The 16846-nt window shown below is 54.2% G+C and overlaps 2 protein-coding genes across 5 annotated transcripts in view; both read right to left on the bottom strand.

The window, feature by feature from the left end:
• Positions 1–4814: 4814 nt before the first annotated feature.
• DKK1 (dickkopf WNT signaling pathway inhibitor 1) lies at positions 4815–9364 on the bottom strand. Its single transcript, XM_074544548.1, has 4 exons — positions 8913–9364; positions 7537–7693; positions 7340–7450; positions 4815–6282 (listed from the first exon to the last, which is right to left on the bottom strand). The coding sequence occupies exons 1-4, from the start codon at positions 9117–9119 to the stop codon at positions 6032–6034; spliced, it is 726 nt and encodes a 241-aa protein (XP_074400649.1). The 5' UTR covers positions 9120–9364; the 3' UTR covers positions 4815–6031.
• Positions 9365–11074: 1710 nt separating this feature from the next.
• Positions 11075–16846, bottom strand: part of PRKG1 (protein kinase cGMP-dependent 1) — a 368158-nt gene continuing 362386 nt past the window's right edge. For all 4 annotated transcript variants that reach the window (XM_074544544.1, XM_074544546.1, XM_074544545.1 and 1 more), the window contains exon 18: positions 11075–14862. In XM_074544544.1, the coding sequence (XP_074400645.1) occupies positions 14764–14862 (99 nt within the window). In that variant the 3' untranslated portion in view covers positions 11075–14763. The remainder of the gene's footprint in view (positions 14863–16846) is intronic.

Genomic DNA, 16846 nt, shown 5'->3' with positions numbered 1-16846 from the left:
ACTCCAGCTCCTCCTTGCATTGGGAAGGACAAAAATAACCCTCCGTCGTGTCCTGAGCATTGTTTACAGCCTCCCAGACCTCTCCTGCCCTCCCTTTGGCACCTGGCAGCTGCCACATTTTCCTGGGAACACGCTCCCACCTCCTCATCCCATGTTTTCCACTGTTCTGTGCTGCTGGAATTGCAATATCTTCTGTTGCAATATTTTCTGAGTTGTCTGCCTGGATTTTGGTTGGATTGGATGCTCTTACAGGTATTTCCAGCCTTAACAACTCCGTGATTATTTTTTTTTCCACCCAGATTTATCTATCCTGACTCTGTGTCACCTATGGATTTAATTTTAAAAAGCAAAATAAAAGGTGATTGAAGCTGCAAAGTCCAAACTCCACCCTTGTAGGATGCATCACTCTCTCCTTCCACCACAGCAACAACCCTTTGTTCCCAATCATGGAAAAAATTAAATGGAATACTTTTGGGGTTTTATAGCAGCTTCACCCCTTTTCTTGTGCCATCTTCAAACCCTTCCTGGACTAGCACAACACCACTTCCTCATGGAAAACCCACAGGGCTACTTGCTCACCCCACAACATCCATCCATCATCCATGATTCCATCCATCCATCCATCCATCCATCCATCCATCCATCCATCCATCCATCTTTCTATTATCCCTCCATCATCCATCCATCATCCATCCACCCACCCTTCCATCCTTCTATCATCCATCCATCCATCCCTCTGTCCATCCATGATTCGTTCCATCCATCCCTTCCTCCCTCCATCATCCATCCATCCATCCATCCATCCATCTGTCCGTCCGTCCCCCCACAGTCGTTTCCCTTTCCTCACCCCGCACCTGGGATTTGGGGAAATCCCTCCCGGAGCTCTCAGCTCCCCGGCAGCCAAGCCAATCCTTTCATCAGGCCGTGCCCATTTAAATGCTGATGATCCCAATTCTCCCAAAAATCACCTGCTAATGGATCCCCTCCCTCCGCCGCGCTGGATTAGGAGCTCTGCCCACAAGCGCCCTCCTAAATATCCCGGTTATCCTCACCCCCTCTTAAGGTGTTAATTAGGGACACAAGTCCCGCACTGAGGGAGGGGAAACAAAGCCGCTTGAGAGAGGAGGGGGAAAAAAGAAGGGGAAAAAAAAGGAATAAACATCCCTTTGGATTAGCGGGGATGCGTTTGAAGGAGCGCAGGGCATGGGGATCCCACACCTGGACCACCTGGATGCTCCGCTTCCCCTCCCGAGCGAGATCAAGGTTTGCCCGCAGTTGAAAGGCTCGGGACAAAGAGCAGCTCCAGCCGGTGGGGGAGCTGCCCCCTCCCAAAAACAAGGCGGCCCCAAATAAAGGGGAAAACAAACCCCAAACCACCCCAAAGCTTTGCGTGTTGCCTTACAGCCACAAAGGTTTCCACCTGCTGCCTGCGTTTCATCTTCCCGAGCCGAGAGGGGCAGGATTCTGCTCTGTGTCAGGAGAGGAGGGGATAAAACAACAGGGATTTTTCCCTTTTAATGCCTGCGGGGAGATTTAAGGGGTTTTGTAACCCTTTTTTGCTCCGTGTGAGGTTTTGTTCCTCACGCGTGCGTTTTTAGTTTTAAATGCCACCTAAAGATCAGCGGGAGAGAGGAGGGTGTGAGCATCGGCTCTAAACAATTATTAAAAAATAAAAGGGAGTTTCTCGAGTTTCTCTGCAACAGCTTGGGGTGGAAGTGCTTCCTGAAAGAACTTAGGAAGAAAATGAGAAGGAAATGGGATTTGCTTCCCTGAAATCTTCCCAAATCACAGCAATCATTGTCCCAGCCTCCCTCCTTGGATGTTTAATTCCTTTGTGCCAGACTGGCCCCGAGTGCAGCAGAGAGGGGATTTCTGCTGATCCACCTCCATGGAATCTGCATCCAGAGCACAGGAAAATCAGCTCAGGAAAACCTTGGAGGGATTCCTGAACCCCTCAGGTTCAGGTTCAGGAAAATCAGTTCAGGAAAACCATAGAGAGATCCAATTTCCCCTCCAAACCATTCCTGTTAAGGCAGCCACTGGAATCCTGGGACGCTTTAGGATTTTTAGATGAGAGGTGCAGAGGAAGAGTCCAGAAAGGGCTGAAAGACCCAAGAGATGCTTCTAGCACCTAAAGGGGCTCCAGGAGAGCTGGAGAGGGATTTTGGAGTGACAGCACGAGAAGGGAATGGCTTCAAACTGAGAGCTGGCAGGGCTGGATGGGATATTGGGAAGGAATCGTTCTCTGCACAGGGTACCCAGAGCAGCTGTGGCTGCCCCTGGATCCCTGGAGGTGCCCAAGGCCAGGCTGGAGCACCCTGGGACAGTCAAAGGTGTCCCTGTCCAGCAGAAGCTGTTGTAATATTGCCTTGCCTTGACTGAGGAAAATCACCTTGCATGAATAAACCTCCTCTAAAATCCCCACAAATGCTCTGGGACAATGCTGGGGTTGAGCAGGAGCATTGAGGGAATGAAAGTGTTGGTCCCACCAAGCCTGGGGACAGAGAGGTTGGGCTCAGCCAGCATCATTAAGCTCCTTTACAGATTTCTATGATTATAAATATTAATATTGGACCTCACAGAGCTTTGTTGAAGCTCTTCCAGCCCTGAAAGCAGGAGCAGGGAGTACACCAGGGGTGCCAAAGCTCTCCATCCACCAAAACCTGCTGCTTTTATGGACTCTCCTCTTGCTTAGGAAAAAAGGGGGCTTTCCTATATTTTTGGTGGGAAAAAAATTAAATTGGACTGGTGTGGAAGTGCAGCCTGAGATGCCTTTCCCAGCTGGGGTCACTGCTTTGTGTGTCAGGAGCTGAAGGCTGGGGTTTCTCACTCCTTCCCTGTGGATCAGAGCAGGAGACCCAGACAGCACACACCAACCAGGCCAGACTCAGAGGCTCCACACATTCCATTTTTTCCCCAAGTTTTATATTTTCTACTTCCCACAGGCCTTTTTTTTAATTATTGTTGTTGTTGTTGGGTTGGTTTGGGGCTGGCAAGGAATTTGCTCAGGCGTTTTTGATAAGGAGAATCTGTCACTGTGGGGAAGGATCCAGGGGGGACCTTGGTGATGTCACCTGCCCATTCCTCAGGGAATGCCACTGCCACCCACCCATGTTTCCATGGGAAAGGGGACACAGCAGCCTTTGCTTCTCCCTATGACCACATCTCCAGGGCTCAGGGGCTGTTCATCCCCATTCCTCAGCTGCTGGAGCAGTGTTTGACCTCCCAACATGTTGCAGACCTCGAGTGGGTTCAGGTTTTGGGGGCAGAAGAATGCTCAGGGCCAAGGGAAGGCTGAAATCCTTCCCTTCAAGAACAGCTTTTGTTTAATCTTAACAGGCACAGGGTCATATTCTCATTATTTTTTGTTTCCTAAGGGATGTTACTAAATCACATTTCTTGGATTTACCTAGAGAACAAACCCTGAAAGTCCAAAAGGGGCAGAAATGGGAAGAGATCCTGACTGCAGACGTGGTGAGGGGGGAAAGGAGGGAATAAAACCCATCAAAACCATTGTTTTTGTGGAATCTATCCATGAAATAAATGGTTCTGGAGAGGTTTGTGGTAGCATCCATCCTGCTGGGCACAGACCACGGGACACAGATGCAATCAGGGCTGACCTGAGCTCCTCTTGCCTCAGAATGACTGCTAAAAATGCTCTTTTTTCCTTCCCCATGCTGGGAAATTAGGAATATCAAAACACAAGAAGAAAGGACAGGTGTGGAGATGGCCAACCTGAACAAAACAAAAGAGGGCGGAGGACAAAGATGTACCCAAGAGGGCAAGAAATGGTGTTTAATGCCCCACAAGAATATTTTTCCCTGCCTGCAGAGGTGTCAAAACTGTGCTGGTCCCTCTCACTCTCTGGAGAAAAAGCCCTGACCCTAATGACAGTGGTTTAAATGTCCTAGGGATAAAATGTGAACACATAAAATATGTTCATGGCAGATTTGAACCCATCTGAACAGCTCCTGGTGCTTTTCTTAGCCAGGCCCCTTCAGTTTTTCACAGCCAGGTCCCTTCAGTGCCACTGAATCTTAGTGGGCATAACACTATTAAGATAATAAAATAATTATATTATTATGCATGTTGGGCAATCTTTTTTAAGCATGATTTTTAAAAGTACTTTAAGCCACTTTTATTTATTTATATATATTTTCTTTTTTATTTTTTAATTTTCACATCCTGGGATGGTGACTCAAGCACTAATCTCCAGCCTGTGAGTCAGGAACTCTTTCAGGGGGTGCTTCAACCCCCAGTTCGTGCTGTGACTCCATTAAAAGCTGCTCCAGAGAGACTTTAAGAGTGGTTTCAGGTGGTTGAAGGACCATCAGTGTTTCACCCTCCAGTTTGGGGCAGTTTGGGCTGTTCTCAGCCACTTCCAGAGCTGGAAGGAAGCTGGGAATGATCTTTCCCTGGGACTCTTCTCTCTCCTTTACATTTCCTTGGTTCAGCACTGCCAGAGCTGCAGTGGGGCTGCTATTCTATTCCACAACCCCACGTTCTCCAGGGAATTCAATGCCCTAAAGAAGCAGCACCAACCCCAAAGGCACCAAATACCCACGAGCAGGCAGCATTTGGGGGATGCTCCCCTATACCTTACTGTGCTGGGTTTGGGATTGGGTGCAAAGCGCTTTTGGGGTGTCCAGGGAAAGTTTTGTACCCCAAACCCCTTAACCAGGTTGCAGGGATGCAGCTGCAGCCCCAGGCTCCCCACTCACCTGAAACAGGGGTGGGGAAAAACGTGTGCTCGCAGCTTTCCCTCCCTCCAAGCCACCCCAAAATGCTGAAGAGCCGCAGGAACAACCACCAAATGAAGGGAAAAATAAATCTTTATTGTGCATGGAGCAAGGTCGAGATGGGCAGCACCAGTGGTCAGTCCGGGAGTGATCCCTCGCTCCCTCTTCCCTCCCAAAATCAGGGACAGGGATTCTGCTGCCAGGAGCCCTTCCCAGAGCCCCGACCGCGCTCCCTCTCCTCCAGAGGGCACCAGTGGAATCCCTAAAAAGGAATTCCAACCATTCCAGTGCCAACCCATCCCATTCCCGTGGGATGCTGAGGATGGACCCCCCCCGCCCCATCTCTCCTCCCCGGGCAGGACTGGAGGCATCTCGGGGTGAATTTACAGAGTTTATTCGCTCGCTCGCACGCACTCGGGGGCGTCCCAGAAAAACCCAGTGCGCCCAAAGCCGCGGCCGGAGCGCGGGGAGAGCTCGGGATAACAGCTCGCTAGAAGGCAGTCCCTGGGAGCCCCGGCGCCGCGTACAGCTAAGTGCCAGCTCGAGTATTCACAACACAGTAACGTACTGCAAGGAGTCGCTGAGGAGAAGTTCCCTTGAGAAACAACCTTCGCTCCGGCCGCGCCGGAGCCTGTCCGTGTCTGTCTGTCCCGTCCGTGCGTCGCTCAGTGCCACCGGCATGTGCGCAGGCGAGACGGGGGCGCGTCCACCTGTCCCGTCCGTGTGTCTGTGTGTCGCTCCTGTCCATCTGTCTGTCTGTGCGTCTCTCAGTGCCGCCGGTACCTGTCCGTCTGTCTGTCCGTCTGTCACTCAATGCTGCCAGCACCTGTCCGTCTGTCTGTCCACGTGCTGTCGCTCAGCACCGCCGGCACGCGTCCGTCCGTCTCTCCGCGTCTCCGTGTGTGGCTCAGTGCCGCCGGCACCTGTCCGTCTGTCTGTCCGCGTGTCCATCTGTCCGTCCGTATGTGGCTCAGCGTGTCCGTGTGTCTGTCCGCGTGTGGCTCAGCGCCGCCGGCACGTGTCCGTCTGTCCGTGCGCGTCCTTGTCCGTGTGTCTGTGTGTCTGTCAGTGGCGCTGGCAGGTGTCCGTCTGTCTGTCCATGTGTGGCTCAGCGCCACCGGCGCCTGTCCGTGTGTCGGTCAGTGGCGCTGGCAGGTGTCCATCTGTCTGTCCGTGTGTCGGTGTGTCGGTCAGTGGCGCTGGCAGGTGTCCATCTGTCCGTCCGCGTGTCCGTGTGTCGGTAAGTGGCGCAGGCAGGTGTCCGTCTGTCTGTCCGCGTGTCCGTGTGTCCGTCAGTGGCGCTGGCAGGTGTGCAGGCGGGAGGCGTCGGCCGGGCCGTGCTCCCGCTGCCCGCGGCACGCCAGCCCCTCGGCGCACTGGCAGCGCTGGAAGATCTCGAGGCCGTGCGAGCCTTTCCGGCGGTGCCGGGTGCACACCTGGCCCTCCCGCAGCACCGGCTTGCAGATCTTGGACCAGAAGTGGCGGGCGCAGCACAGCCCGGCCGCGCAGTCCGACGAGCGCAGGCAGAAGTCGCCCTCCTCTCCTGTGGGGGGACACGGAGGGGACGCTCAGCCGGGCCCAGGGGACACTGGGGGGCATCATTCATGGGGCAGGGTGGGCATGCCGGGTTTGGCTTCTGGAGTTAGTGGGGATGGGGGCATCCCGGAGTGATCCCACAGGGGACAGGAGCCATCCCGGAGTGATCCCACAGGGGACAGGAGCCATCCCAGAGTGATCCCACGGGGCAAAAAGGTGCAGAATAGGCATCCCCAGAGCCATCCCAAAGGAGGCAGGAGGGAAAGGAGGCATCCAGGAGTGATCCCAAAGGGGACAGAAGGGAAGGATGGGCATCCCAGAGCGATCCCAAAGGAGACAAGAGCCATGCCAAAGGGGACAGGAGGGGAAGGAAGCATCCCAAAGTGGTCCTAAAGGAGATAGGAGGGAAAGGAGGCATCCTGGAGTAACCCCAAAGGGGACAAAGGGGAAAGGGAAGCACCCAGGAGTGATCCCAAAGGGAGCAGGAGGAAAACAAGACATGCAGGAGTGAGCCCAAGGGGGACAAGAGGGAAAGGAGAAATCCAGGAGTGATCTCCAAGGGGGACAGGAGGGAAAGGTGGGCATTCCAGGTTTGGCTTCTGGAGTTAGTGGGGATGGGGGCATCCCGGAGCAATCCCAAAGGGGACAGGAGGGAAAGGGAAGCATCCAGGAGTGATCCCAAGGGGGACAGGAGGGAAGAATGGGCATCCTGGAGTGATCCCAAAGGGCACAAGAGGGAAAGGGAGGCATCCCAGAGCGATCCCAAGCGGGATAGGAGGGAAAGGGAGGCATCCCGGGTTTGGCTTCTGGAGTTAGTGGGTATGGGGGCATCCCAGAGTGATCCCAAAGGGGTAGAAGGGAAGAGAGAAATCCCAGAGCAATCCGAAGGGGACAGGAGGGAAAGGGAAGCATCCCAGAGCAATCCCACGGGGGTCAGAGATGCAGGATGGGCATCCCGGACAGATCTCAGGGCAGGGGTCAGCCCGGATTGACGCCTAGGGTACAGCAGGGCAGGACAGCAGCCTCAGGGGTGACAGGGGGTGCCAGCAGCCGGGACACCTCACCTTTGGCCGTGGGCAGCCAGGCGGGAGCGGGCGTCCGTCGGGGCAGCGCCTCCGTGCCCGTCTCGTCCAGCTCGGCCGCTCCGTGCGGCGGCTCCAGGGGCGTGCAGAGCCCTGCGGGGACATCGGGGCTGTCAGCCACGCCTGGGACCCTCCCCAGCCCCATCCCCAGCCCCTGCCCGGGGGTGCCGAGCCCTCACCGTTGCTGCAGCTCATGCCGGGGCAGCACATGGCATCGCGCAGGCAGCGCTTGCGGCGCCGCCGGCAGCCCAGGCACAGCGGGGCTCCCCCGCCGCGGGCCGCGCTCCCGCAGAACTCCTCGGGGCCGCACTCCTCGTCCTCGGTGCACGGGAAAGGCTGGGGGACACAGAGGGGGCGGGGGATCAGCGGGGCGATGGCATCGCCGAGTGTCCCCCCTCTCCATCGCCGGGGTGCTCCCTTTCCAATGCCCGGCGCCACCGCTCCATCCATCCCCCGTGTGTCGCTCACAGCCTCCGACCCCGGTGTCCCCTCCATGCCCCAGGTGTCCCCGTTCCATCCGGTGTGTCTGTGTCCCCATCACCCGGTGCGTGCCTCTCCACCATCGCTGGTGTCCCCCTCTCCATCCCCGGAGTGTCCCCCCATCCATCCATCCATCCATCCATCCATCCATCCATCCATCCATCCATCCATCCATCCAGTGTCCCCCCTCTTCTATCCCTTCCACCCTCGGTGTCCCCTCCATCGCTTGTGTCTGTCCCCTTCTCCATCTCCCGGTGTGGGTGTGCTCATCCCCGACGTCCCACCCTTCATCCCAAATGTGTCCCTCAACTCCATCCCCGACGGGTTCCATCCCATGCCCGCTGTGTGTCCCTCTATTCCCAGTCTATGTCCCCCTCCATCTCCACTGTGTGTCCCCATCTCCACTCCCGGCGCGCGTTCCACTATTCCCGATCTGTGTCCCCCTTCAGCCCCCGGTGTCTGTCCCTCGATTCCCAGTCTATGTCCCCATCCATCCCCGGTGTCCCGCCGCTCCATCCCCGGTGTGTGTCCCTCTCCATTCCGTGTCTGTGTCCCCCTCTATCCCCGGTCTGCATCCCTTTATTCCCAGTCTCTGTCCCCCTCCATGCCCGCTGCATGTCCCCATCTCCACTCCCGGTGTGTCTCCCTCCACTGTAGGTGTGTGTCCCTCTCCATCCCCGCTGTCTCCCCCTCCATCCCCCGGTGTCTGTCCCTCTATTCCCAGTCTGTGTCCCACTCTCCATCCCCGCTGTCTGTTCCCCTCCATCCCCAGTGTCCCGCCGCTCCATCCCGGTGTGTGTCCCCATCTCCACTCCCGAGGTGTGTCCCTCTATTCCCAGTCGGTGTCCCTCTCCAATCCCGCTGTGTGTCCCACTCCACTCCCAGTGTGTGTCCCCCTCCATCCCCGTTATCTGTCCCCATCCATCCCCCTTGTCCCGCCGCTCCATCCCCGCTGTGTGTCCCATCTCCACTCCCGGTGTGTCCCTCTCCACTGTAGGCGTGTGTCCATCTCCATCCCCGCTGTCCCGCCGCTCCATCCCCTCTGTGTGTCCCCTCCATCCCCGCTCTCTCTCACCTGTCGGGTGGCGGCCGGCGGTGCTTTATTGCTGCCGTCGAACGGGGGTGCGGGGGCGGCGCTGGTCTCCGCCGCCCCTCCCGGGGGGGGTCCCTTGATGGCGTTGGAGCTCAGGGCAGCCCCGGGCGCCGCCGCCCGCCCCGCCGGGGCCGCGCAGCTCAGCGCCGCCAGCAGCGCCACCAGCCCCCGCATCGTGGTGCCCTCCATGCCCGCAGAGTCCCCGAGGAAGAGCAGCAGGAGCAGCAGCGAGCCGCCAGCAGCGGCTCCTGCGCTCCTGCGCCGCCTTTATACCCCCGGGGCTGCCTCCTGCCCGCCCCCTCGGGGCGGGGGGCCCGCCGGCTGCGATTTCAAAGCGTTCCCGTGGGGGGAGAGGCTGTGCCCGTGAGCCCCCAAAGCCGCCCCCACCCCGCCCCGAGGGCTCCCGCATTGGTCGGAGGGGGTTTCGCAAGGGCGAGGGCAGAACCCCCCCCCCCCCCCCCATCCCATCCCATCCCATCCCATCCCATCCCATCCAGCATCATCCCTCCTCCCCCGGGTCCCGGCCAGATGCTCCGCACTCCCCGACGCCGCCGCTGTCTCCAGCCGGGCGCGCCCGACGGAGGGGACGGGCAGGAGGGACGGGGGGGACGCTCCCCTTGTGCAAGCCCCCATCCGTGGTGGGTGGGAGCCGCTGTGGGTGCGCAGAGCCCCCCGCCCGCCCGCCCGCCCTCCCCCGATGGCAGAGTCGGTCCTTTGGTCTCCTCTGAGTCTCCCCTCCTCTCCTCGCCGCCTCCCCCGCGTCCTTCCTGGCGCCAGCGCAGCCTTGCAGGAAAGGAGAGGGGCAGGAAAGGAAAGGGGCAGGAAAGGAAAGAAAAGGAGAGGGGCTGCTCCGCATCCATCCCCCCGCGCCGGGCGCTGTGCGGGGACACGGGGATGGAGCGGGGGGGGGGACACACGGCGGGACCCTCGCTGTCCTCCTCCTGCTCCCCTGACCCCAGCCGGGGCCGTGGGGGGGAGCTGCGGGCCCTTTGATGCGGGGACATCAAAGGCGTCGCCCCCCCCCCCTTCCCAATTTCCCCCCCCATTCCCATTTTTCCCTCCCCATTCCCTCCACCCCCCCCCCCATTCCCCCCACCGGGGCAGAGCGGCCCCAAGGCGCCCCCTGGCGGCCCCGCCGCGCCATCGCGCCTCCACTCCCCGCTCCGGTAATTAACTCAAATTAATTAACCCCCGTTAATTAACCCGGCTTTTCTCGGCTCCCGGTTATTTCTTTTCTCTGCTTGGTTTAAATGGGAATACGAAGAGCTGGAGCAGCGCCACTCAAATCCCCGGGGTGGAGGATCCCGGACGCGGCAACTCCTGCAGTGAACGCCCCCCCTCTCCCGGTATCGCTGTCCCGGTATCCACGATCAGCTGTTCCAGCTCCGGATGGCTCAAGCCGGGCTAATAATTGCCTGGGAAGGTTTCGGGAGCACGGCGGGCAGGTGCCGTCAGCAGCGGCTGAGTCACGGCCGGGCGACATCCCCGGCACAGCCCGGCCACCCCTCCTGCCTTCCCTATTTTTAGCCTGGAATAACGAGAGCCACGCCTCGCCCCGAAATCTCGGTGCTCCCCTGGCGGTTTCAGGTGAGGGCCACGTCACCCTGAGGTTTTTATTGCATTATTAACTTCGAGCTGCGATTGCTGCATCCCGCAGAGCGATTGGTGATGATTGCCAGCTCCTCCTTGGGCTGTTGCCACATTTATTCCTCTCCTGAGAGGATGTTTTGTTGCTCCTTTCTCCCAGCTTTTGCTCACCTCTGTGTCATCATCAAATCACAGAATGATTTGGAGTTGGAAGGGACATCAAAGCCCATCCAGTGCCACCCACTGCCATGGGCAGGGACACCTTCCACTATCCCAGGGTGTTCCAAGCCCTGTCCAACCTGGCCTTGGGCACTTCCAGGGATCCAGCCACAGCTGCTCTGTGTGGGAATTGTGGGAGCAGAACCCTTGTAACCCCACATTTCACCACCATCCACAAGATCTCTCCCAAACTCAGCTCCTGCTCTGGAAGAAACCCACTGACAGCCATTCAAAAGTAATTATTTTTATTTCAACTCTATAAAGTATACAACAGGCACTCGGCAATTACAGCTGCAGGGGGAGTACAGAGCGAAACAAAAGCCATGGAAGTTTATGAAAAAAAAAAACAAAACAAAACAAAATAAACCCAAAAATTTCCTCAGTCAACATCCAAAGAGTGCAAGCGGCCGATGGCCGACATCGGCCCGACAAACAAAACCTCTGCCATGGAAGGAGAGAAAATCAGAGTATAAAACAAAGGGCTGGGGTAAAACAAGCATAAATCGGGACTTGGGGGGAGAGGCAACTCCAAATGGGAATTTCCCCTTTTTCTGAGAAAGCCCTAAAAGCACCCAAGTCTTGGTGTCAGGGCTGGGGAGCTGTGGAGGAGCTTCCAGGGCTCATCCCCGTGGATGCAGGGAAAAGCACAGATCCTGTTTGGCTGAGTGGTGCAAAGGAGCCTCGTCTTTGCACCAGGGTTCTAGGTCAGGAAAATGCTGCCAGGGTGGATTTTTCCCATGTGGGAGATTCCCCAGGGAGGGCTGTGTGGGACAGCACGGATGGGTGGGATCTGCAGAGCTTAGCAAAACAGGAATACCTGTCTACGGACTGCTAGGATGTCAGAGATTAATTTGACCCGCACATCACATTTATACATTTCACAGAAATGACTCTGTATCTCATTAACAGATACACAGCTCTGGTACATTGAACAGAAATCAGAGAACGACGTCATCATTTCTGGAATTCATCGAGATCAGATAATAAAGGCTTAGAAATCGGTAGCAGAAAGAACTGTAAAACGCAGCAAGCTAAGAAAGGACGACGGTTTGAGGTGTGTTTGTCTTTGTCATGCAGCATAACACCAAATTTGTCTCTTTTTTTTCTTTTTCTCAATAAGATGCCATGGATTTAAGGCACTTGCAACAATGCCAGATAGCCAGTGACGTTCTAGAACTATGGGACGGGTGGGTGAACAGGACAGCTGACAGAAAGTTTAATCATACTGACAAATATGACATTGATTCAAGTCTACCTCGACCTAAAAACATTACATTACAAATAAGAAAATGAAGGAATAATGCCATGGAACTGGAAAAGAACAGAAAGTCCTGTGTGACCCACAAAACATCGACACGAAAATACCTATTTACAGAAATATCTGCTCGTGGTCCTGTTGTTGGAGAAGAAGAGTTTGCTGTGGGCAGTGCAGCTCCAGGAGAAGCCACAACACCACTCAAAGCCCCCTCTGGAAACATGGGAGCCGATTCCCCCTTCCCTAAAAACGCTGTCGTCCCATAGATCAGGAAAGGAGACAAACAAATAAGGACAGGAGGTGGAAACACAGAGGCAATCCCTTGTTGTGGATATACAGAGATATATATATAAAGCAACTTAAATATATTATCATAACTGAAGGCTTATCATATACATATGCAAAGTGTTAATGCTCAGGAGAGGGAGGCCATGGAAGTCAAGTGAGGTGTTTGATATCAAAATAAACTCAGATTCAGCACAGTGCACGCTGCAGGTGTCAATTCCCATGCCTGGCACAAAGAAAAAAAGGGACAGGAAAAAGAAACCCCAACTGCTCAGCCCATTCCAGACCCTCCCTCCTGTCACTTTTTCAGGCTGATCCCCAAATCCTTGCGGTGCTTTGCCCTCCTTGCCTGCCAACTGCATCGGGTGCCACCATCCTGGGACACACTCCTAGAGGAAGCTGTCCCCATGGAGGGAAAGTCCAGGGGGATGTGAGGAGGGAAGCCTTTGGCTTTTAGGCCTATTTAAGATGCCTGGTGAATGTTTTAGCCCTCGTGCTCAGCCTTGGCTCTCAGTGCTGTCCATCCCTTGGGGAAAGGTGGAAAAGCCAGCAGGCGCTGCCTTTTCCCTGGGATTTTGAAGGCAAACAAAGTTTTAATGGTTAAAGAACAGCAGAAGTGACTGTGCCAGAGGTGTGGCCTCACCCTTTGGGAAACACAGGGAATTCCAGAGCCACAGTTTCAAAGGTGTCACACAGCCCAGCTCATGCTGAAGAGCAGACACGGCCCAATCTGTCAAAATACCCTTCTGATTACATCCTTTAATGAAAAACATGCAAAAGAGTTGGGATTCAGCATCAGGGAAGGAATTTTTCACTGCTCAAACAGATCTTTTCCATGTAATATGAGGGAAAAGTCCTTGTCAGCAAGACTTGATCTTTCCACGGTCAGCTCTTGGCAGCTGGGATTGAAAGGAGGCAGCACCTGCTCACCCATGGGGCTGGGATGAGAGGACCTTTAAGGTCCCTTCCGACCCAAACCATCCCATCATTCCATGACTCTGTGATTTTTTGGGGGCCAGGTTTCTCAGAGAGACCCAAAAGCTGATGTTTCCTGTTGGATAATGGGATAAACTTTCGGTCCTGTGTGTATGCAACAAATGGGCACCCAGGACAGGATCCCTCTGCTGCATCCTATAAACCAGAGGAGGCAATTCAAGAAAAAGGAAAAGCAATAGAAGTGAGGGAAAAGCATGTCCTGATAATATTGTTTTCCCTAGTTCTTTTTTCCATATGGATTTGGTCACCCCTGTGTTAAACACAGTCATGTGGACCTGGCATGCTGGAGAGCTCAAAGGGATCTTCCAATATCCCATTGAATTCCACTGACTCTCCTGTGGAGCTCCTTAGCCTGGAGAGGCATCAGGATTACTGGCAGTGTTCCACCAGAGCCAGGATTTCTATTTTAATGAGATTTTTTAAACATGGAAGAGATGCAGACATGGAACCACCAAAAGGGAGAAAGGAGCCTCTGCTACATATTCCTGACAGGAAGGGTCAGGGACAGGCTTCTACCCAGGTGAGGGATGGATGTAGCACCTCGAGAGGACATCACAGGTCTCCTGTTTTTCCCTTTGAGCCCCAAAAGATCCAATTTATCCTTAATTTTTCCAATTTATCCTTAATTTTATACCCGATCACACTGCTGTCGCTTTGTTCAGTACCGTGATTGGAGCGCTGTGAAATGGATCAATGGATGTGAAATGGATCAATGGATGCACAGTGGATCAATAGATGTAGAACAGATCAGTGGATGTACAATGGATTCATTCCATGATTTTCTCTTTCCGTGCATGTGTTGGTACCAAGGGAAAGGAGAACTGAAGCCCAAAGGCGGTGCTGCCACGTGAGGGAAGCGACCCAACCTCTGCCTCGACAGCATCTGCAGCAGTTGTGCTTTTGTTTGACCAGGCTGAGCTAAAATGTTTCCAAAACAAGGAGGAAAGGGAACATTCAGTCTCGTCAGGAATACTGCTAGGGAAGGAAAAGGACACATTCCCCACTGCTTTGACGGGAGCGCTTTGCCCGTGCTTCTCCTGGGCTCCAGCGCTGCCCTGTGGAGCTCAGAGGGTGGGAATAGCCCAAATCCTGCACTGGAGTAGCTGCAGCACTTCATAAGTTACTACTGATCCTAGGGAAAAAAGCAGCTGGAATTTAAGTGCCTCTTACTCTACGGATCTGTCACTCTGCAAATCAAGAGTGGGCCAGGATCTCTGTGGCCACAGAAGAGGAGTTCTGTGCCGGAGCAAGGCTCTGTGCCAGGACCACCGTGCCCAAGCCAGGTCACGTTCCAACAGAAAACATGGAGAGCACTATTGTCACTAAGCAAGAAGTCCTAATGCCACTGGAGTTACTGGAGCAGCATCAATCAAGGCATCGTGGTGACCCCGAGCACGAATCCTCCCCCGTTCCGGTCTTCCCGTTCCGCTGGCAGCCACGTCCCAGGAAAAGCTGTCCTCAGCAAGGCAGAAGCAGGTAAGAGAAAGAACATTAAAAATCTATGTCCCATCCTGAGTTGTCGTCAGGGGGTGGCTCGTCACTGTCCTCTGGGAAGCTGTCAAAGTTGCTCGTGTCCGTGGGAGACGCGACCTGCAGGGGGAAGAGCAAGGAGAAGGGGATGTTCATCCCAGGGTTGGCATTCCCTCTGCATCCCACAGCCATGGGCATCCCAGAGAATCCCCAGCAAGGCAGGGAAGTGCTGCCTTCCCAGTGATTTCACCCAGCTCCCCTGCTCTCCTGAGTTTTCCTACCCATTGCCACAAGGTTATCATACCAGGCTTGGGAAAAGAGCCCAGGATTTCCCATCCATGGATCCAGGATGCTGCCTTGGAGTTTCCTGACATTGGATCCTTCCAGAGAAACCCATCTTCCCAGGATGAAGGCCAAGCCCATTTCTTTTTGGAAACCATGACATTTGAAATCTACCCTGGCTACAGAATTTATGGTTTTCCTGCTTTGTGACAGCAAAGGAAACTTTCTTACAGTGAGGACTTGATAAAGTCAAGACAATAAAAAAAAATAAACAATTAAAGAGGAAACCAGCAACTCTCCAGCCCAAAAGAATGAGAGACTTACTAGAAATTTAATACTTTAAGCTTTACCCAGAGCAGGAAAACACTTGTTGCTGTTCTCAGACATTTCATTTGGGAAGAGCCTGAGCCAGGGGGCAACGGACAGTCATTAAATCCCAGAATTATGGAATGGTTTGGTTTAGGTAGGAAGGGACCTTAAAGTCCCTTAAAGTCCCACACATTCCACTGTCCCAGGTTTCTACAAGCCCCAAAGTCCAACCTTGGGCATTTCCAGGGATCCAGGGGCAGCCACAGCTGCTCTGGGCACCCTGTGCCAGGGCCTGCCCACCCTCACAGGAATATTTTTGCCCACAGGAATATTTTTTTCCCAGTATCCAGCCTGGATTGCTCTCAGGGGTTGCCCCAACCCACCTGGCCTTGTTAACCCTCCTGAGATTCCCATTTGATGCCGGATGCTGCTGCAAGCCTTGGGAAAAGACAGGAGCTCCAACTCCAGCCCTACATTTAATGTGCTGCCCAACTGCATCAGCACTTTCCTGCTGCTGAACACTTTTTGAGGCAAATCAGGATTATGGAACTGATTTTGGAAAAAAAAAAACACTTTACAAAATCTTAATTTCTTTCAGATTATCTGGATCTGTTGACTTTGTTGGGGCTCCTTAACCCCTTGCTTGCTCAGCTCATCTTTGGCAGAGTCCTGAGCTTTTAAGGAGAGGTAAAATCACAGATTCCAGCTGTGATATCAAGGCTCAGCAGTGTCCTAGCAGCAGGTTGTAAATTGGGATCTTTCCAAAAATCCCATGGAACAAGAGCTCTTTGATTGCCTCACTGGCACAGCCATGTACGAAATGAGAGTTTAAGAGCTGGGAAAAGCCTTTTTTAAAAATAGAAAAATTAACTGATCTGTGTGTTTGGTCCTGCTGGCTCTTTCCCAGCTAACAAGGAGAGGTGGATTGAAGGAAAAGTGGATGTCTGCCACCAGAGCTGTATTTTGGGTCCCTTTTCAGAGTGGCAATTGGGACTTTGCCAAAAGAACTTGTGGAAAACGAGCTGGAGTAGGATTGAGAAAAATTCACAGTTGATGGGTTTGGAGAGGATCTCAGGAGTAGGTCTGGAGGAGCTGCTACTCCCAAGAGCTCCAGGAAAGGATGAGCTGGGTTGAACCAGGATTAGGGCCAGCCTGGAACAGGGAAGGATGCTCCCATCTATTCCAGTCAGCCTTGCTAGGTGGGGTAAGAGCAGGATTGGAAATTCTACTAAATTAAAAATCCATAACCAGTTAGGAAGATATCTTGGGGTTTTTCCAGGCTATATGGACATCCTGCATTCCTAAAGCAGGAAATGTGAAGGAGCAAACTTGACTTTATTGCCTGACTTGCAATGTGATCCTGCTGATGAATGAATAGGCATTAAAAATAGGTCAAGGCCGGGCTTGGAGCAACCTGGGATAATGGTATATTCCATTGAAGGTGATGGAACTGGATGATCTCAAAGGTCCCTTCCAACCCAAACCAGGCTCATAGCTTGAGCTTAAAAGAAAA

The sequence above is a fragment of the Zonotrichia albicollis genome, chromosome 7 (assembly GCF_047830755.1).
Source record: "Zonotrichia albicollis isolate bZonAlb1 chromosome 7, bZonAlb1.hap1, whole genome shotgun sequence".
Classification (NCBI taxonomy): Eukaryota; Metazoa; Chordata; class Aves; order Passeriformes; family Passerellidae; genus Zonotrichia; species Zonotrichia albicollis.
This window is presented reverse-complemented; position numbering and strand designations above follow the sequence as displayed.

Bases quoted from the DNA above. Each gene is read 5' to 3' on its own strand.
- DKK1 (XM_074544548.1), bottom strand. From the start codon at position 9,119: ATGGAGGGCACCACGATGCGGGGGCTGGTGGCGCTGCTGGCGGCGCTG. The intron at 7,694-8,912 runs GTGAGAGAGAGC...TGTGTCCCCCAG, and splicing joins CGCCGGCCGCCACCCGACAG to CCTTTCCCGTGCACCGAGGA. The intron at 6,283-7,339 runs GTGAGGTGTCCC...GTCCCCCCACAG, and splicing joins CTGGCTGCCCACGGCCAAAG to GAGAGGAGGGCGACTTCTGC.